The 21,761-nt window shown below is 35.6% G+C and overlaps 2 protein-coding genes across 2 annotated transcripts; both read left to right on the top strand.

The window, feature by feature from the left end:
• The first annotated feature begins 2,664 nt into the window (after positions 1–2,664).
• On the top strand, positions 2,665–3,487 carry LOC113352286. The gene is made up of 4 exons (XM_026596125.1): positions 2,665–2,715; positions 2,866–2,973; positions 3,064–3,348; positions 3,443–3,487. The coding sequence occupies exons 1-4, from the start codon at positions 2,665–2,667 to the stop codon at positions 3,485–3,487; spliced, it is 489 nt and encodes a 162-aa protein (XP_026451910.1).
• An 11,830-nt stretch (positions 3,488–15,317) lies between these two features.
• LOC113354148 (mediator of RNA polymerase II transcription subunit 15a-like) lies at positions 15,318–19,673 on the top strand. The gene is made up of 10 exons (XM_026597575.1): positions 15,318–15,475; positions 16,169–16,276; positions 16,376–16,676; positions 17,315–17,379; positions 17,505–17,612; positions 17,704–17,994; positions 18,089–18,391; positions 18,470–18,643; positions 18,730–18,818; positions 19,241–19,673. Exons 2-10 carry the CDS (start codon positions 16,187–16,189, stop codon positions 19,443–19,445), a joined length of 1,626 nt encoding a protein of 541 aa, XP_026453360.1. The 5' UTR covers positions 15,318–15,475; positions 16,169–16,186; the 3' UTR covers positions 19,446–19,673.
• Positions 19,674–21,761: the final 2,088 nt, after the last annotated feature.

Raw genomic sequence — 21,761 nt, 5'->3', positions numbered from 1 at the left:
AGAGAAGAAAAAGAGTGAGAGAGAGAGTAAACGTGATGGAGGGAGGAAAAAAAGGGAGAGAGAGAAAAAAAAAATTGGAGAGAGAGAGAAAAAAGGTGGAGAGAGATAATGATTAGTTTTTTAAAAAATAAAATTATGTAGCGTCGAACCATTCGGCGTTTAGCGCTGCTGGATTAGCAATACCATATGACTTAGGAGGTTGCCTAGACTGACGTGGATGGCCAATCTAACAGCTAGATATCTAGCCCATAGGACTAATCCTTAGCCTTAGAGTTTACTTCCTTTTTACCTAAGGGACGTGTGAGCATTGGCCATAAAATTTCAGCTTTACCAAGTATCGTATCGGATGCATTTTTATGGTAAATAAGATGATGTTTCGGTCGAAAGTGGTTTATATCTGTTTTGGGGAAGCGAATGCTGAACTTTTGGGGTGGAAATATCGTCTTTGGTGATGATAACGAAGAAGAGCGGGAAAAGAAGCCCCGACTTCACTCTCCTCTCTACTCTTCTCTTATTCTTCTTCTTCCTCTCCGCCACCGCCGATTCTTATTCCTTCTTCAGCAACAACTATGAATACCATAGATCGGTTCAACGATTTTACTTCCACCATCTATAAAACAGATTCCAGATTCCGAAACTTGTTAGACCGGAGGAAGAATTCTGTCAAGATCCTAATTTCTTATTTTCTGGGTATAAAGAAACCTAGGGTTTTGAGAAATTTATACGTTTTCTTTTGGTTAATGCAACAAAAATCAATCAAAGTTCAAAAAAAAAATATGTGAGTATTTGATTCTTCTTTTTTTCTTGTAGAATTTTTAACCAGAGATGTTGTAGAATGTCATAATTAGGTAATACACTTGTGGTTCTTTGTTAGATTTTCTTGATCTTTAACTATTTAGAATTGATGGAATTTCTTTTTAATAAGAGTCTTGATAATGTTCTTGATAATTGTCTTTTAATGAGTTTTGATAAAGTCTTTTTAATGCCTTCTTTGTATATCGTTGTTTGTGACTAATCTTTGAAAGAGTAATTATTAAACTTTGAAAGGGTTTGGAGAAATTTATATATTTTCTTTTGGTTAATGTAACAAACATCAATCAAAGATCAAGGGACAAATTGTGAGTATTTGATTCTTATGCTTTTGATTTTAGAATTTTTAACCAGAAATGTAGTTGAATGTCAAATCGTTGTATAATAATAATGATAATTGTGGTTCTTTGTTAGATTTTCTTTATTGAGAACATGTTTCTTTATCTTTAACTATTTAGAACTGGTGGAATTTCTTTCAGTAAGAGTCTTTTAATTGAGTCTTGATAATTGTTTTAATGTCTTTTTTGTATATCTTTGTTTGTGATTAATCTTTGAAAGGGTTACTCCTTCAATCCAACTTACTGTTTTTATGCTTTTCTTTTGTTTCTTGTTTGCCTGGGTAGAATCAGTAGAAACAATGAGTTTGAGAGATACAAGCATGGGTGAGCAGAGTGAGATATTAAAAAGGGTATTCTGCTCAATTTCATATTTGTTCTTGCAATATTCCTTGTATCATTAACGACTTTTGGAAACCAGAGTGAACCAGTGAACCACTACATCTTTTTTTTTTCTTGTTTTCTGATTTGTGACAACAAAACTCTCGACTGCAGATTGACTTCATGATAGAAATGTACATTCCTCGGTTGGACATTATGCTTGGTTGGTTGCGTTCCAAAATTCAGCAGCTACCTGTTTCTTCAGAAAATTTTACATCTCATGTATGTACCTTTTGATCTTGTTCGGTTATAATGTTCTCTTCATTTTCATTTTATCGAGTATCCTTTTCCATTACATGACGAGTTTAATCTATTTTACAGCCGAAGCCTGAACAAATTGAGTGTCTCCATAACTATGTAAAAATCTTGGAAAAAGAACGATCTTCGTTGCAAATATCACAATTTCACTGTCAGTACTCTATGGATGAGGTGATTCGTTGGGAGAAACGACTTGTTGCAGAGATGAATATGCCGAATCTCATGGCAGCTTTTCAGTCACCTGGTGACCAGCGGTCGTTGTTGCAAATTCCTCAACTGAAAGCCGGAACACCTTTGCAATCTACAAATTTACCTTCCTCTGCACTTTCTTCTTGTACACCTTTGGCTTCATCTGATTTACCAGGTAAACCCGAATATCAGCAAAATGTTGTGCTGTCTTCACTACCAAGGGATGGAAATATTGCCATTTCTTTTATGTTCCTCATTGATATCTTTCAAACAAATGTTTATAATGCTTAGTTAGTGGAATTCCTAATCAGATATGTAGAAAGTCGGGATAATTGAACAATGCTATTTAGGTTTTCTGGGAACCCACCGGTTTGGTTGTTTGTTAGATTTTCTTATTGTGTACTTGACAGTATGTTTCTCAATCCTTTAATGTGTCTAATTATTTCATCTCTGATGCACTATCCTGCTGTACTTGAGTTTCAAGAACACTTTTAAAAATTTACAAGTGTTGAACTCCCAAGTTAGAGTTGGTGGATTTTCTTTCAATAATAAACATAGGTTCGCCGTAAGGACAGTACCATTCCCATAAAACCACTTTAACTACTCTTTGTATGTTTTTTTTGTCATATCATTTACCGTGTGTACGCTTTTCTTTTGTTTCTTCTTTGCTTGGGCAGCATCAGTAGATACCATGAGTTCAAGAGGTACAAGCATAGGTGAGCAGACTGAGATAACAAATAAGGTATTCCACTCAATTTCATATTTCGGTCTTGCACCATTCCTTGTATGATTAAGGACTTCTGGAAACCAGAATGAACCACTACATTGTTTTTCTTGTTTCAGCTAATTAGATTTTGTTTGTTTTTTTTTACCATAAAACTCTCAATTGCAGTTTAATATCATAAAAGAAGTGTACATTCCTCTGTTGGACGAAATGCTTGGTCGGTGGGATTGCAGAATTCAGCAGCTACCTATTTCTTCAGAAAATCTTCCTTCTCACGTACGTTATAATCATGTTTGGTTCTGTTCCTTCTTTTTCTTTTCATCAGGTATCGTTTTTCGTTGCATAACGATTGATTCTATTTTACAGCTGAAGCCTGATGAGATTGGGTATATCCAAAAGTATAAAACAGATTTGGAATTCGCACGATATTCTTTGCAAATATGTCCTCGTGGTTCTATGGATGATGCAATTCGTTGGGAGAAAAAAATTGTTGGATATCTGAATTTGCCGAATGTCATGGCAGCTGTTCAATTACCCGGTTACCTGTTGTCGCAGTTGCAAATTCCTAGAATGAAACAGCATGACAGCAACCAGAACGATTCTGAGAAGTCAGTTTCAACAATGACACCTATAGAACGATTAGTTAAAGCGGTTAGTTGACCTTTCATTTTAGTTATGTCTTTCTGAGTTAAATATTTTTACTTTCTTGCGGGCAGTAAATTGTAGTAATGTGGTATTTCTTCAGGTAGAGAGATCGTCACCTAAAGCATTAAGTGCAGGCGGTCGATGACATTCGTTCAGTAGTCAGTATGACTGATGTGTTTGCAGGATCACACCCTAGCAAAGGAGGAGCTAGATCTTTTTTTCACGAAAACTTAGCGTCTACCACAAGGGGTCATGTCGAACGTAGAAATTTCAAAGTAATAAAAAATGTTGACGAAAATAAACTGAAGCTATGCTATTCAGTTGAAAGCTCATCCAGAGTTGAGGTATGTTACTCGAAAATTGTGTTATCTGCACCATTCATGGCAAGATAGTTACAAAGGTCTGTGGGTACTCGATTGCAGGTGAATCATGTCCTTCTGGAAGAAGTCGGAGAGATAAATCATGTGCTGATCAATACAAAACTGAGTATTAGTGACAAGAGTATCACTCTGGCGTCAGGTGCAGGTGAATATGTTGAAGGCATGATTGTCAACTGTACATTCAGTCCAATATCTCGCAGTTCAAGTACTGAAAAGGTGAGCAATGCCACCTTTCTCACTTCACTTTAGTTAACCTAATTGTGATAAACTTGATATGATTAGATGTTATATGATGTTCTTGTACCAGTTTCCTGCTCTACCGATGTGGTTCTTAATCCCCTCAAATTATCCCCTGTGTACCCCTGTACTATTAGATTGTTTGCACGACAGTCGGAGGTAAGAGAATCAACTCACCAACTGTTGTTCTTTTATATTTTTAGCATCACGAATATTTGTGTCCTTTTCAAAAATGAATATCACTATCGCAAATTCAGCAAAGAACACATCATTGTTATCAACAACAACTAGTAGTTTTACCGACTGTCATCATTTTTTCATATTAGACCACGGATAATACTTGTCCATGTATATGTATGAAATGAATCAAGATCAAATGGATTTGGTCGGAATCTAATTATTATCTGTACTTGACTATGAAGAGAATCCCTCTGACAATGTTTCCTACATTTTGTTTTGATAGTCACAGTTACGAATACGAATATCTATTAACAGATGCAAAGAATAAGTTGCATCAATCCCTCCGCTGGATTCCTGATCTAACTCTTAAGGGGATGGCCGAGAGTTGGGATTCTTGTGCTGATGCAGCGTTTTCTGAGCATGCCAGAAGAATGGCGAAGTACTAGCATAAGCTGTAGCTCCTGATTCAGTACTTCGGGAGAATGAACATTTGTAGGACTTACACGACGGAGTTAGGAATTAGAACTTACACTTTCTGCTGTGTGGCAATGTATTCTTTTTTACAATTCCAGTTCTTGTATATGCTGATACTGTTACTTGTAATTAACTGCAAATTGTTTTGAAACAGTCGAGTAGTCAAGAGTGTAATATAATATGTACAGTTTTGGTGGGTGCTAGAAAACATAAGTGGGATGTAATCATCCCCTTTCTTGGTGAATATAAAAATTATACTTTTTACTCAATAGAAAAAAACTACTGCAAAGAGCTGGTGGTACATTTTGATGACCCAATGCCCTGGCTGATTCATCTCAACTGATTCATCCTAATGGGCTTTTGTAAAGACCGGTGTACTTTAATTAGAACGATTTTTTGGGATCATGGTTTTTCTGGGACCATGATTTTATTAGGCCACTTCCCTATAGTGATAAGGGGTGTCCTAAAACGTTGAAATGACTAATCTACCCTTAACCTAGTTTAATTTAAAACCAACCTAATAACCACCTATATATATAACCACCTCCTTCTCCCACCACCACCGCCGATTACCACCACCACCACCTCCGATTATCACCACCACCAACCACCGATTACCACCGCCACCGCCCACCACCGCCGATTACCACCCACCACCACTTCCGATCATCACCACCACCAACCACCGATTACCACCACCACCTCCTCCCACCACCACCACCACCGCCTATTTAAGAAATGTAACAACATCAATGCAATCACAATTAAGTTCTGTTACATGATAATTTTATCGAGTATAAAAAACGCCAGCCGCAGCCTGATTCTTCCATGGGACCACTCCGGAGGTATTTTCCAACAAACCCTTCACTTTAATTTGTTTTTGATTGCTTCAATCGAATAGAAATCATCAAAATAGGGTTTTAGTAGGAGTTACAGAGCCATGTTCGGTTAGGCCGATTTTCCAAAAAACCCTAGTTTACTAACCGAACTTCTTGAAAATGAAGAACACAAAGAACAGTTCGGTTCTATTGGATTTAAAACTAAGTCACCGAACTCTCTGTTTGGTAGTTTCGCAAAAAAATTTAAAACTACAAAGTAACCGAACTCCACCCTTAGAACCGGAAAAAAAAAAAACAAATCCAGTTTAACCGAACTGTGTTGTTCTGGCCACTATCTTGAGTTCCAAAATAACCGAACTTAGCCAATAGAGTTCGTTTTTTTCGCAAAAAATTTTAAAACTACAAAGTAACCGAACTTAGCCAATAGAGTTCGGTTGATTCGCAAAAAATACTTTTAACCGAACTTCTTGTATTAGAACAACAGAAGTCCATAAGTTCGGTTCCTTCGCAAAATAAGGATATCACCGAACTTTAATTTACGAAAATAATGAGAAGTCCACAAATTCGGTCCGTTCGCAAAAATGTTAAGTTTTCTTTGTAACCGAACTCTACCTTTGAAACTTCGTAACCGAACTCTATCTAATTCGCCAAGAAATAAATTTCGTAGTAACCGAACTCTAGATAATTCGCCAAGAAATAAATTTCGTAGTAACCGAACGTTTGCCTAATTGCATATATAAGCCCAGTTCGGTTGATTCGCAAAATATGTTGAAGTTTGCGAACCAACCGAACTTCTAACACTAGGTTACTTTTAAACTGCAGTTCGGTTGGGAACTTGGTTGCGTCGAAGTTTGCGAACTAACCGAACACACAAGATGTACCCAAATAAATTGTTAAGTTCAAAGTTCGGTTACCTACCATTTTATCCTAGGTAACCGAACATTACACTGTACGACCAAAACCTCCATTAACGAGCGAGTTCGGTAACCTGCGTGTTTGGAAAACGTAACCGAACTACACTTTCAGGTGTGTTCGGTTACATGTTCTTGACATATGGTAACCGAACTGACCCAAATCTACATAAAAAATTTCATTTTTTTTGAAAGTTTGGAGCAATTCAACCAACATTATCTAAGTTTCAAGCACACCTGGGTACTCAAATACCCTTCCTCCGGTTGTGGTTGGTAAAATCCACCGTTTTTCATGTTTTCCTTCTTCATCTTCTCTAACTTTACTCTCTCAATAATTCTACTTCTTTAAAAAAAAACCATCTAATTTTTTAATATCACTAATTATCTTTAACTTAATCATCTCACTAATCATTACACTAACTATTATTAACACTAACTAATCATCACCCAAAATTAATCAGGAGGGTAATTTAGGTATTAATATAAATATCCAGATAAGGGGTGACCTAGATTTACTTCTAATGTCTTTACTCAAAATAAAACATGGTCCCCCCAAAAAAACCATGGTCCCCAAAAAATCGTTCTTTAATTAGCCAATGCATCTCAACTGCATCAATTGCAGTTCTGTTAAATGGCAATGCAGGTGAATTTTTCAAACCTACAAGAGGCTTAAGATAGGGGATCTTTTGTCCCCCTTTCCGTTCCTTATATATATGGAGGTCTTTTCAATATTTTTAATATCTAAAGAAAACTCAAAAGAAATTCAATGATTAAAAATAAGCATGAATGATACTCCAATTTCTCATCTTTTCTTTGTTGATCATTTCTTAATCTTCACAAAGGCTAACCTACACAGCTGCAAAAACTTGTTGACGGCTCTTCATGAGTTTAGTATAGTATCGGGACAAATGGTTAATTTTGAAAAATCATGAATTTTCTTTAGTAAAAAAATTCATCATAAGATGAAAAAAATGATGTCCAAACTGCTAAAAATAAAGAAACTAGATATCAAGGACTCCTATCTGGTAGTTCCTTTGTTTATTGAAAAGTCTAAGCTGAAATTTTTTGACTTCATAGTAAGCAGAATGGAAGAAAGAATAAAAGGTTGGAAAAGCAAGATTCTCAGCCAACCAAGTAAACTGATTCTTAACAAATCAGTCCTTTCTGGCATGTCAATCTACCAAATGGGATGTTTTAAACTCCCTAAAAAAATTACAGCTAGAATAAACTATATCCAAAGTGCATTTTGGTGGGGAAAAGACTCTAATGCTAAAGGGCACTACATTTAAACCTGGAAATTCATGTCTTAACCAATCTCAATGGGAGGTTTGGGTTTTAAAGATGCTGGAAAAATGAATCGGGCAATGTTGGATAAGATTGCTTGGAGAATCATCTCAGAACCCAATTTTTGGTGGGTTAAGATGTTCGAAAAAAAGTATTTAAAAAAGAAATATTTTTTTGGTTTTAAAAAAAGTTATGAAATCCTCTTGGACGTGGAACTGTATTGTTCAAGGGGCTAATTTAATTCATAGGTACACTTGTTGGGAGGTTGGGGATGGACGGTCTATAAATATATAGACTGACCAATGAATACCAGATTTAAAAATTACTCTAGATCAAATTTGTTCTGAAAGGAACTCTCAGTTAACACTTGTATTGGATCTGATTAATCTAGATACTAATAAGTGTGTTGAGATTATTAGATCCATAAGATCATGCAGTTTATAATCCTTATGGCCTCTCCACTCGTTGCCAATTGGTTTTGAGTTTGATGCCCGTATTCTAACATGGTATCAGAGAAGGCTATTTGCGACGAGTCATTAGACCGCGCCTTTACTCCCCGTTACCCGATTGAATTGTCCACGTGTTAGACCCAACGAGGCTATACGGGGGGGGGGGGGGGGGGGGGGGGTGGAACAGAGTGGAACCGATTGGCCAATCTAAGATCCTGCAGTTTATAATCCTTCGGGCCTCTCCACTTATTGCCAATTGGTTTTGAGTTGGATGCCCATATTCTAACAAAGTGGAACCAAGAAATCATCATTGCTTCTTTTCCTCATATAATTGCTCAATCTATTTTGAAAATAAAACTGTTTGTGGATGTGAATGATACCTTAGATCATGATAAACCTAGATGGAAGATAACCAGGAATGACATTTTTACAGTTAGATCATTGTATGATAGACTATATGGTAAACATGAAGGAGACAATGTTACAGAGATATTCTGGAGGACTCAGATTCCTCAAAGAATCAAACTGTTTTTAAGGAAATGTATGAATGATGCATTGCCTGTAACAAAAATTCTCAGTCGGCACATGCATGACGTAGATAATAAGTGTATCTTCTGTCAAGATAAAATAAAAACAGTTCATCATCTTTTGTCCGATTGTTGGTATGATAAGTCAATATGGGTGCAACCACCTTTTGCTGGTGAAGGTCCATCTAATACTGTAAGAAATTCTTTCATCGAATATTATAATTGGTGGCAATTGCAGGGAGAGAAAGTAATATAAATTAATGCTACGAAATGCTGGTTTATTTGGAAAGAGAGGTGTAATAGGATTTTTGAGGAGAAAAATGCTTCTTCTTTACATACCTCTATTATAATTCAGAGACACTTAAACTTCTAGAGTTGTAATGAAAGAAACTTGATAATAGCTAATGGTTGTCCTACAGTAAAGCAAATTCAAAATGTTCCTTGGAAATGCCCTGAACATCACTGTTTTAAATTAAATTATGATGCATCTTGGATTTCAGAGGCAATCTTTGCTGTTTTTGGACTAATTCTGAGAGATGATATAGGTAATGGAAGAGTAGTTAAGTCATGAGTTTTCTTGGCTACAAGTGCAGGAAAAGCAGAACCTGTAGCTCTCTTGCAGGGAACAAAATGGGCCAAAAATGAAGGTTTGGCACATTTCTGGATGAAAGGAGATTGTGAAAGGATTGTGGGATTTATCAAAGGAAAGACAACAATGATGGATTGGAGGAATCAGATTCTAGTCAAGGAGGCAATGCAAATCTTAGCTGAATGAAACCACTTTTTGGGGTTCAAATTTGTTCACAGATCTGGCAATTCGGTGGCAGATAAGCAAGCGGCGGAGACAAGAAAATCTTCACTTTTCAACAGTTGGGAGGAAGATTTACCAGCCTTTTTAAATATGTTTATTTGATTAGATAAATTAAATAATCAAGAAAAAGGTATTAGTACTACCAATATATTGTTGCCTCAAACTCAGAACATGGCATGTCCTGTTTTAATAGCATGACAACAATCTTTCTTTTGTTTTTTTTCTTATTTCAGTAATGTAATTCCTTATTCTAAAAAATAAATAAATGCCATGGCTGATTCCTTTGCTTTCATATGGATTTTCTTTTATTAATGAAGAGTTGGCATCAGCCAATGGTCGACTGCCAAAATAAAGTTGCATGGATTCAGCATAAATAGCTGGGCTTCTAAATAATTTCATCTCTTCAAACTCAAAACAGGTTCAAGCAAAGAAGTAGAAAATACTACCAGATTCAGATACATGTATTAAAAGGAAGAAAACGAAAAGTGGAGCTCTTGAGTAGTTGAGTGGTTAGTCGGATCTTGTTAGTTGTTGTTAGCTGGTACTAAAATGAAATCACACGGTTCATATTTTCTTTTAGTTTTTTTTCCCTTTTTTGGGTGGAAAATATTTACGCTTGGTTCCAAATCCTAACTTTGTGCTCTACTTTCTTTTAGTAGTATGTAAACTCTCTCTCTCTGGGTCCAAGAACATAACTATCCCATAAGAAGAAAGTCAGGAGTTCGATTTCCACCATAAAGATTTTTATTTATTTTAATTGTATAGAGGGGTTTGGTGGATTGGGTCTAGCAGTGTGGTTAGTCCAATTGGCTGGATTTAAATAGGGCCTGGACCTGGCTTTAGCCTATAAAAAAAAAAGAACTCTTTGTTAAGATTTTGTCCACCTTGTCGATTCCTTGATTGAATGTAATTTCTTTTATGTTCAGTGCAGTATGTTTACTTCTCCCCCAATGAAGTGACCAAATAAAATAAAAATAAAAGCATGTGGAGAGATTTTTGGTCTATTTACTGTTGGTTTTGGAGTTTTTGTCATATCCTTTTGGAACATTTGGAAATAAAATAACGGCAAGATGTTTGGGGAGAGAAACAAGGATCTGGAGGAGGTGTCATTCCTAGCTAAGCAAACAATTGTTCCATAGACATGTGATTTGTAAATTTTTAGATAAGTTGAGTACCCTTATATGATTAGTGTTGATAATTATGATTAGATTTAATGATAATGATTAATTAATAATGTTAATGATTGATTAAAATTAAATTATTAGTGGTAAATGAATACAACATAATAAGAAATATATTTCAGTGAAATATTAAGTCTACATTGAATCTCTAAGAAATGGGTTAGAATGCCAATTACAATAAGTTGGTGGGTAGCCTGGTAACAAGATGAGCACCAATTACAATAAATTATTAGTGGTAAGTCAATAAAGAATTCAGATTTAAGGGAAAGAGTTGAGATTTGTGAGAGGAAGAAGAAGTGAAAAGAAACTTGGATTTTGAGATTTTAGTGATTAGAGTGATTCAAATTAGATTCACTCACAGGTATACTTGTAGATGATGTTTAATCTCCATTTTTTAGGTTGAATTCTTAAAAAGATCGAAGTTGTACAAACTTTTTTAGATGTTTAGTGCTGGGTTCGGCTATAGAATTACTAGCGAATCTTGTTAGGAATAAGCGTTAGGCTTATTTAAACTGCACTGTTGTTGGCCGAACTTGTACTTCGTAGTTTGGTTTTTTATAAGTTGTGACTTACATAGTCATGTTCGGCTTACTATGATACACCTGAATCTGGTAGTGTAAAACAGACAAGTTAAAGGTGAGGCTATACAACTGCATGCATTTCCAATAAGAGTCGAACATTACCAGCTAAATGTTCGGCTTACAGTTTAGATATCGTATCAGCCGAACTTTGACTTGGTGGAACATTTTGATAGGTTCGTCTAGTAATCTAACTTTTCGAACTAGCCGAAAATAAATTTTATCCGAAATAAACAAGGTTTGGCTGAAAATAATACATCAGATAATTAGCCGAACCTAAAGGTCTTCTTCATTATAAACTGGGTCGGATAAGACGTGATATTTCAATATCAGCCGAACTATCATTTTGAAACATAAAAATTGAAGAACTGGGTTCTAACATGCGGATCTGGAGCTCTTGTGCAACGATTCACGCGACTCATTTTATACTTGTGGTTTTAATCAATGATTATGAATCAACAATTAGTCACCGGGGAAAAATAAAATCAAAACGGTTTGGTAATAATTTTATTAGGTTAGGGATGAAAATGATTTTTGGTTTTGAAAATGATTTTAGATTTTGATTAGTTCATGTTTATGTTTAGATTTAGGTGAAGGGTATTTAAGTAATTTAAAATAATTAAGGGTAACTTAGTAATCTACTTATTACAAGGACACCCCTTATAAACCCACACTTGATGGAGCATTGTTTGGTCGAACTCACAAGTGTTGATATCTCAAGCTTGTCGTCAAATTTTCAAAAACTATATCTTGATTTATAGTCTACATTTAGTGAAGTTTCGGATTAGGATAGAAGTTTGTAGTTGAGAATCGGATATCACTGTGTTCTACCGTTTGAAGGCGAATATGAACATGAGCATTGGAGAACTTCAACATCAAAAGGTAAGTGAAGACTGAACCACCTATTTCTCAAATTTTCACCTTCATATCTTTGAGGCATTGTCGCATGACTAAATTAGACAGTACATGTATAATAGAAATTCCGAGTCAAGTTTATCTTGAATATTATTCTCGAAATATGACTAAGCTTAAGAACATTTGTTCATACTTGATAAATTTGGTTTAGAACAATTTATTGTTTGTAACCTAATTACGATTCAAGATTTAATCCTTTGAAAATAACCCGGAACAATGATATGTGTCGTTGATGTTATTTGAGAATATTTCGAATTGATTATTAGAGAGATATAAAACCACCGTTAATCTGGATACAGGACAATATACATACCAGTTCACATACTGGGAGAACTGTTATAAGTCCAGAGCCTCAATACATGCACCCGGTATCCATACCATAAAAAGTATGTTGATCGTGAACTAGGAAAAGTATGCATACCAAGTATGCAAACCAGAAAAGATCTGCTGGTTTCAAAACCGAAACACGATACGCATACCCAATATGCAAACCATAAAAGATCTGTGAGTTCGTGAACTTGTTTTTGTCTTAAGGGTATCCATATATACCCGGTACACATACCATGACAAACATATTCACGAACAAGTATAGTACACGTACTTACCTTTCAACTGTTTTCATATGCATCAGAATTATTTCCATGAGATAATGACATTTGAACAACTCTCTCAAAACACTATCTAGATATTTTGATCATATGTGATTCAAGAAAAGTCTTAAAGTGTTATATGAAAATGGTTTAGCTTATCGTTCAATTTTCTAGTTTCGACTAACCTGCATGAATAGGTCATTGTGCACGGTTCAGTTACGGTCCATCCTAACCAAAGTGTATATTTCTACTATATAAATTTAAGTCAAGTTCATATAACAGTGATTTGCTTGGTTCCAAGCTATCTTAGCTTAAATCTAAAACAACCTTGACCTTGAAAGTCTATAAAAGGAGAACCTCTAACAACTGGGACCATTGAATCCCTAACATTATTCTTGTGTACGCTAGTTGTAAACTAGAGTCATTCTCTCCTTAAAACCCTTCTAGGGTTTAGCGACTAAAAAGGCTTCACCTAGGGATTCGTGAATCCATGTCCAACTATCTTTTTCTTGATAGTTCGAGTATCCTGATCTTGTTTTGATTGTTGAGCTACTCACTCAAACAAGATAGATTTGAAATCACAAAATATCTTCATCTCAAACTTTGTGATTCCACAAGTTTCGACTGGTGAGGTGAATAATAATCTAGGCTGCTCATCGGGAGTCATAAGACCGGATTTTGAGGTTTTCTATACTTTGTCTATTGCAATCGATTTCCTACCTCACCTTGAACTTTGATCTGAACGGAAAGTCTTCAATTGAGTTGAAACAACCCTAAGGATGTAAAGGACGTCAACTAAGGGAATCAATTGCGCGGAGTCCTTCTGGGATTCAAGAGGCATAAGGAGAACGACTGTAACTGAATTGCTGTGACGGTTTAATTTGGTCTCAACTACATTCCAGTCCGAAATTCTGATAATAGGCTAGTGTCTGTAATAGTTTAATACAGTTTGGTGTTCAAGTCTGGACAAGGTCCCGGGGTTTTTATGCATTTGCGGTTTCCTCGTTAACAAAATTTCTGGTGTCTGTGTTGTTTATTTTTTCGCATTATATTGTTTATCTTTATAATTAAAATATCAAAGGTTGTACGTAAATCAATCAAACTAGATATATCCATCCTTGTTTGTTGGATACAACTTGATTGATTCTTGGATATTGGTCTTTAAAATCGTCCAAATACTCTCACACATAATTCGGTTCACGAACTTGCCATTCGAATTGTGAGAGAAAGAGATATAAGCTCTTCATATAATTCCTTGGTTGAGATTCATTAAGTTGAACTCTCAGAATTGTATTCGAGTTTAGTCCATACAGGTTGCCTAATAAAAAGATGGTGTTGTATTTTGGTACCCCACGTTTTCAACATTAGATAGGAAAATGATTTTGTATGCCTCAAAAATTTGTGTATACCTCAAAACAGGATTCATTGAGTAAGTACGAAGTACAAACTCCCGATAGAATACTTTTCATATTACAATATAAAAAGCCCAACAAAGGAAAAACTCTAGCCTAACAATATAAGGCCTAAGAAATGCTAACTCAATCAAAAACTAACATGATGTGCATCCAAAGTAACTCATGCTATAACAAAAATATACGGCCACGAGTATGAATATATGATTCACTTGGTAAGTAGATGCTAATTATGATTCTAAGTTGTATGTAGGTGAATGAAATGACCAACTGTTCTTAAAATTTAAAGACCTAATTAAGGTGTACATCGTGTAGTATACAATAGGGCATAATCCATGTCCCGAAGGACAATAATCTCAGTTATGGAGAAACATGAGAGTTTTTAACAGTAAAAGAACCTGGTCATATATATTAACTAACACTTATACAAACGATAAATGATAATATGGTAATATTATAGCAAAAAAATGAATTAAATAATTAAGGCACCTTTTGATAAAGAAGTACTGAAGAAAGAAATATTCGATTTCCACGTTTTAGCAACAATTAAAATGAAAAATATTGAACTTCATTATTTTAGAATGACAACGAAAGAAATAAATTGCACCAAAATAAATCACACAAGAACAAATCTCATATAACAAAATCGTGGATTAGGTCACTTTCTTTAAGGCGTTTCGCGACACTGCTTCTTGATTGTGCTAGCACTCAATTCTTGTCGAAAATCCTAGAGGATAAAATAGTTGATCACACTCTTATTCGATTTCTCTGATTGTACTATGAACAATCAAAACAATAACTACTCTTTCTAATACTTGATAAATATTTAGCAAGCCAAACATAGAAACAAGAAGAAAAAAGAACGGAGGTTTTCTTACAATTACAAAAATCTTAGGAACTAGAGCCAGGTTTAGTCAACTCTTGGCTCAGCTCCTCCTGGCTAGAGGGCAAACTCAAGATGCAATACCTTCCCATTTACCTAGGGATCCTGGCTGTCTGTTTTTGGGGAAATAACACCTAGGAGAATGCTGAACTTTTGGGGTGGAAATATCGGCTTTGGTGATACTAACAAAGAAAAGCGGGAAAAGAAGCCCGACTTCACTCTTCCTCTCTACTCTTCTTCTTCTTCTCCGCCACCGCCGATTCTTATTCCTTCTTCAGCAACAACTATGAATACCATAGATCGGTTCAACGATTTTACCTCCACCATCTATAAAACCGATTCCATATTCCGAGAGCTGAGGAATTCTCTCAAGATCCTAATTTCTTATTTTCTGGGTATAAAGAAACCTAGGGTTTGGAGAAATTTATACGTTTTCTTTTGGTTAATGCAACAAAAATCAATCAAAGATCAAATAAAAATATGTGAGTATTTGATTCTCATCTTTTCTTGTAGAATTTTTGACCAGAAGTGTAGTAGAATGATAATTAGGTAATACACTTGTGGTTCTTTGTTAGATTTTCTTTATTGACAACATGTTTCTTGATTTTGAATGTCTTCGAATTGGTGGAATTTCTTCAATAAGAGAATTTTTAATCGGGTCTTGATAATTGTTCTTGATAATTTCTTTGTATATCTTTGTTTGTGATTAATCTTTGAAAGAAAGTGTTTGGAGAAATTTATATATTTTCTTTTGGTTAATGTAACAAACATCAATCAAAGATCGAGTGACAAATTGTGAGTATTTGACCAGAAATGTATTAGAATGTCAGATCGTTGTATAATAATGATAATTGTGGTTCTTTGTTTGATGTTGTTTATTGAGAACATGTTTCTTGATCTTTAATAAGAGTCTTGATAATTGTTTTTGACTCTACTTCAATCCAAGTTACTGTTTTTATGCTTTTCTTTTGTTTCTTGTTTGCTTGGGTAGAATCAGTAGAAACAATGAGTTTGAGAGATACAAGCATGGGTGAGCAGAGTGAGATACTAAAAAGGGTATTCTAATCAATTTCATATTCGTTCTTGCAATATTCCTTGTATCATTAAGGACTAATGAACCACTACATTGTATTTTCTTGTTTTCTGATTTTTGGCAATAAAACTCTGGATTGCAGATTGACTTCTTGATAGAAATGTACATTCCTCGGTTGGACATTATGCTTGGTTGGTTGCGTTCCAGACTTGAGCAGCTACCTGTTTCTGCAGAAAATATTCCATCTAATGTATGTACCTTTTAGTCTTGTTTGGTTATATTCTTCTCTTCATTTTCTTTTTATTGAGTATCCTTTTTCATTACATGACGGATTGAATCTATTTTACAGCTGCAGCCTGAAGAAATTGAGTTTCTCCGTAAGTATATAAAAGGCTTGGAAAAAGAACAATCTTTCTTGCAAAGATCAGAAATTCACTGTAGTTACTCTATGGATGACGTGATTCGTTGGGAGAAACGACTTGTTGGAAATATGAATATGCCGAATCTCATGGCAGATTTTCAATCACCTGGTGACCAGCGGTCGTTGTTGCAAATTCCTCAACAGAAAGCCGGAACACCTTTGCAATCTACAAATTTACCTTCCTCTACACTTTCTTCTTGTACACCTTTGGCTTCATCTGATTTACCAGGTAAACCCGAATATCAGCAGAATGTTGTGCGTCTTCACTCCCAAAGGATGGAAATATTCCCATTCCTTTTCTGTCCCTCTTTGATATCTTTCAAACAAATGTTTGTAATGCTTTGTTAGTGGAATTTTTAACCAGATATGTAGAAAGTCGGGATAATTGAACACTGCTAATTAGGTTTTCTTGGAACCCACCGGTTTGGTTGTTTGTTAGATTTTCTTATTGTGTACTTGACAGTATGTTTCTCAATCCTTTAATGTGTCTAACTATTTCATCTCTGCTGCACTATCCAGCTGTACTTGAGTTTCAAGAACGCTTTTAGAAATTTACAAGTGTTGAACTCCCAAGTTAGAGCTGGTGGATTACTTTTAATAATAAACAGTTCAATGCTACAATTGATGGTTAACTACTGTAATAAGAATGTATTTGTCTTTTAGTCGAGTTTTGATGATATCCTGTGTATATCTTTATTTGGATTAACTGTTTAAAGAGTTAAACATAACTTCGTACCAACTAAGCATAGGTTTGCAGCAAGGACAGCACCATTCCCATGAAATGACTTTAACTACTCTTTCTATGTTTTTTTGTCATCTCATTTACTGTGTTTATGCTTTCCTTTTGTTTCTTCTTTGCTTGGCTAGCATCAGTAGATGGTACGAGTTCTAGAGGTACAAGCACAGATGTGCAGACTGAGATAACAAATAAGGTATTCCATTCAGTTTCATCTTTCGTTCTTGCACTATTCCTTATATGATTATTAAAGGACTTCTGGAAACCAGAATGAACCACTACATTGTTTTTCTTGTTTGACCATAAAACTCTCAATTGCAGTATAATTTCATGAAAGAAGCGTACATTCCTCTGTTGGACGAAATGCTTGCTCGGTGGGGTTGCAGAATTCAGCAGCTGCCTATTTCTTCAGAAAATCTTCCCTCTCATGTACGTTATAATTATGTTTGGTTCTGTTCCTTCTTTTTCTTTTTATCGGGTATTGTCATTCGTTGCATGACGAATTGATTCTGTTTTACAGCTGCAGCCTGATGAGATTGAGTATATCCGAAAGTATAAAACAAATTTGGAAAAAGCACGATATATGTTTCAAATGTCACAAGGTCCTCGTGGCTCTATGGATGATGTAATTCGTTGGGAGAAAAAAATTGTTGGATATCTGAATTTGGCGAATGTCATGGCAGCTGTTCAATTACCTGGTGACCTGTTGTCACAGTTGCAAATTCCTCAACTTAAACAGCATGACAGCAACCAGAACAATCCTGAGAAGTCAGTTTCAACACTAACGCCTATAGAACGATTAGTTAGAGCGGTTAGTTGGCTTTCCATTCTAATTGCACCTTTCTGTGTTAAATATTGTCACTTTCCTGTTGGCATAAAATTGTAGCACTGTGGTATTTCTTCAGGTAGAGAGATCGTCACCTAAAGCATTAAGTGCGGCGGTCAAGGACATTCGTTCAGTAGTCAGTATGACTGATGTATTCGCAGGAGCACACCCTGGCGAAGGTTTTTTTCATGAAAAGTTAGCGTCTACCACAAGGGGTCATGTCGAAGGTAGAAATTTCCAAGTAATAAACAATGTGGACGAAAAGAAACTGAAGCAATGCTATTCAGTTGAAAGGTGGGTACTTGATTATAATGAAGATTATGGGGTAACTGGATTTGAGTCTTCAGCTGCAACATCTGGAATTAAGAAATCCAGACTTGAGGTATGTTACTCGAAAATTGTGTTATCTGCACCATTCATGGCAAAATAGTTACAAAGGTCGGTGGGTTCATGATTGCAGGTTAATCATGTCCTTGTGCAAGAAGTTGGAGCGACCAACCATGTGCTGATCAATACAAAACTGAGTATTAGTGACGAGAGTATCACTCTGCCATCAGGTGCTGGTGAAGATGTTGAAGGAATGATTGTCAACTGTACATTCAGCCCAATATCTCGCAGTTCAAGTACTGAAAAGGTGAACAATGCCACCTTTCTCACTTCACTTTAGTTAATTGTGATAAACTTGATATGCTTAGATGTTATATGATGTTCTTGTACCAGTTTCCTGCTCTACCGATGTGGTTCTTAATCCCCGCAAATTATCCCCTGTGTACCCCTGTACTATTAGATTGTTTGCACGACAGTCAGAGGTAAGAGAATCAACTCACCAACTGTTGTTCTTTTATATTTTTAGCATCACGAATATTTGTGTCCTTTTCAAAAATGAATATCACTATCGCAAATTCAGCAAAGAACACATCATTGTTATCAACAACAACTAGTAGTTTTACCGACTGTCATCATTTTTTCATGTTAGACCACAGATGATACTAGTCCCATGTATATGTATGAAATGAATCAAGGTAAAAAATGAACATCATTGATATCAACAACAACTAGTAGTTTTACCGACTGTCATCATTTTTTCATGTTAGACCACAGATGATACTAGTCCATGTATATGTATGAAATGAATCAAGGTCAAATGTATTTGGTTGGATTCTAATTATTATATGTACTTGATTATGAAGAGAATTCCTCTGACAAGGTTTCCTACATTTTGTTTTGACAGTCACAGTTATGAATACGAATATCTATTAACAGATGCAAAGAATAAGTTATATAAATCCCTCCACTGGATTCCTGATCTAACTCTTACGGGGATGGCCGAGAGTTGGGATGCTTGTGCTAATGCAGCTTTTTCTGAGCATGCCAGAAGAATGGAGAAGTATGCTGTAGTTCCTGATTCAGTACTTCGGGAGAATGAACATTTGTAGGACTTACTCGACGGAGTTGGGAATTAGAACTTACACTTTCTGCTGTGTGGCAATGTATTCCTTTTTTACAATTTCAGTTCTTGTATATGCTGCTACTGTTACTTGTAATTATCTGCAAAGTTGTTTTGAAACAGTCAAGTAGTTAAGAGTGTATTGTGGGTGTAAGTATCTACAGTTTTGGTGGGTGCTATAAAACATAAATGGGAGGTAATCATCCCTTTTCTTGGTTGGATAAAAATTGAACTTTTTTACCCAGCAAAAAATTTAGTTGGGCTTGGAAATAATTGGTCCAAACAATATACTCCTTTCCTTTGTGCTTCAGAAAAATGATCTATTTTTTAGGTAAAAATGACTGGCTAAATTGGGGCCTATGCCACTTAATTGGACCTATGGATTTCTTCATCCACCCAATTGAAAATGATAAGAGATGTCCAAAGATTGTAAAATTACTAGATTAATCTTAAAAAAACTTTAATTATTCTAACACAAATACAAATACAAAATCATAACTTAATCAACAAATACAAAAATTATTAATCAATACTCAACTTTCATCAAAATTAAAACTAAATCCTAATCAATCACAAACAACAATTATAATCTAATTTCCTTTTGGTTTACAAAAAAGAAAAAAAAAAACCCCCAAAACAGACAATTCAAGTGATTGAGTTAAATCCCTTTAACCCCTTCCTTCTAAGAGATACTCTACAATGATTTACCTCTAAAACTTTGAAATTCGCTCATCAAGGTATCTGAAAATCACCCAGAATCGGTTTATATTTAAACCATAGTAATCCGATTTTGAAGCTAATCGGATTTTACTGTGAACCTACATACCCCGATTCTGAGTTGATGTAATGAACATCAAATATAATCGGATTACGTTAATACACAAATCAACCGATTCTTGATTCATGCTCGGATCATTTTGGACCATATGTAATCCGATTGTTTAGCTAAAAATCTCTGTATCCAATAATCGGATTACATTATACTCCATATAGACCGATTCTGAAAAAGCTGCAACAAATTACTTCAAGAATCGGACTTTATAAGTAAACTTAAAGTCCAATTCAAGTTTCCCAAAAAAACAAAACCACTTTCATTCATTAAGCTTGGTTCAAGTTTGCAAAATACAATATAAGAAAGCGACAAAATATAAGCATCCGATAGATCAAGTTTTTAACATAAGGAAAATACTCATTCCAACAAATGGATACCCTCGAATTGATCCGGCTCGATCAATTCCTCCCATCGCCTCATGTTGGCATCGTATTTTTTAAGACACTCCTTGGTGAGGTCCGAGACCTCATTTAACTTATCTACCGGTGGTAATGGACAATCATCACGTACTCTAAGACCGATATAATGTTTGTTGTTATGGTTGAATAAAACAATTCTCCGATCTTTAAGCGATTCATCCCAAATGGTGTATTTTGGTGCGTATGTATAACATGATCCCTTACCAAATAGATGAACAACGCAACTCCACGTTTCCGCCAAGAGATGACCACATACAGGCATTTGCATCCAATGATCTCGAATAATTGGTCCATTCCCCTTTGGCCCTTGTACTCTAACAACCATTTCTTCAAAAATCACTTCTTTGTCTTCTCTTGTTTTTCCTTCCTTCATCATCGATATGTAAAATTCCTTGTCTTCTTGTAGGCGCAAGGCCATCATCTTTCTAAAATATTGACATTGGGTTAGGTTCTCATCGTCCGCCAAACTTATATGGCCTATTTGTTCCGATGTAACGTGATAACCACAATTCCCATCTGCATCCACGTCGTCGGTGGATAACAATTAGGGCTTAATGATTTCAGGAAGTTTCGAGTAATACTCCTCAAATATGGTGTAACAAGTTCGATGGGGTCTACTTCGTTCATCCCTAGGCGTGTTTCCATCACCAAGAGCGGCCCTTAGAGTCACCATAAATTTTTTTTTGTCTTGCTTCTCCCTTACATGCATGTAACCTTGATACTCTTGTTGTACTCGCTTGAATCTCTTGAGAAGGAACGAATCGATTGTTTGGCGCTTGACTCTCTTGAGCAGGAGCGATTGGATCCTCATGTTGCGACTGAGCGATTTGATCCTCATGTTGCGAAGGAGCAATTGTCCTGCTTTCTCCCTTCTTTGGTCGACCCCTTTTCCTCTTAGCCGGTGTCTCTTCATTCTCTATGTGTGAAGGAACGGTTGAAACATTTGTCTTGGCTTGTGCGCTACTTGTCCCGCTTTCCCCCATCTTCGGTCGACCCCTTTCCTTTGGAACCTTAGTATCTTCATATTTAACGTCTTCATTCTTATGTCGACAAA

This window comes from Papaver somniferum, chromosome 2, assembly GCF_003573695.1.
Source record: "Papaver somniferum cultivar HN1 chromosome 2, ASM357369v1, whole genome shotgun sequence".
Classification (NCBI taxonomy): Eukaryota; Viridiplantae; Streptophyta; class Magnoliopsida; order Ranunculales; family Papaveraceae; genus Papaver; species Papaver somniferum.
This window is presented reverse-complemented; position numbering and strand designations above follow the sequence as displayed.

Coding starts and splice junctions, on each gene's coding strand:
- LOC113354148 (XM_026597575.1), top strand. CDS start 16,187: ATGTACATTCCTCGGTTGGACATTATGCTTGGTTGGTTGCGTTCCAGA. Junction 16,277..16,375: donor CAGAAAATATTCCATCTAAT/GTATGTACCTTT, acceptor TCTATTTTACAG/CTGCAGCCTGAAGAAATTGA. Junction 18,819..19,240: donor TGTTTGCACGACAGTCAGAG/GTAAGAGAATCA, acceptor TTGTTTTGACAG/TCACAGTTATGAATACGAAT.
- LOC113352286 (XM_026596125.1), top strand. CDS start 2,665: ATGAGTTCAAGAGGTACAAGCATAGGTGAGCAGACTGAGATAACAAAT. Junction 2,716..2,865: donor AGACTGAGATAACAAATAAG/GTATTCCACTCA, acceptor TCTCAATTGCAG/TTTAATATCATAAAAGAAGT. Junction 2,974..3,063: donor CAGAAAATCTTCCTTCTCAC/GTACGTTATAAT, acceptor TCTATTTTACAG/CTGAAGCCTGATGAGATTGG.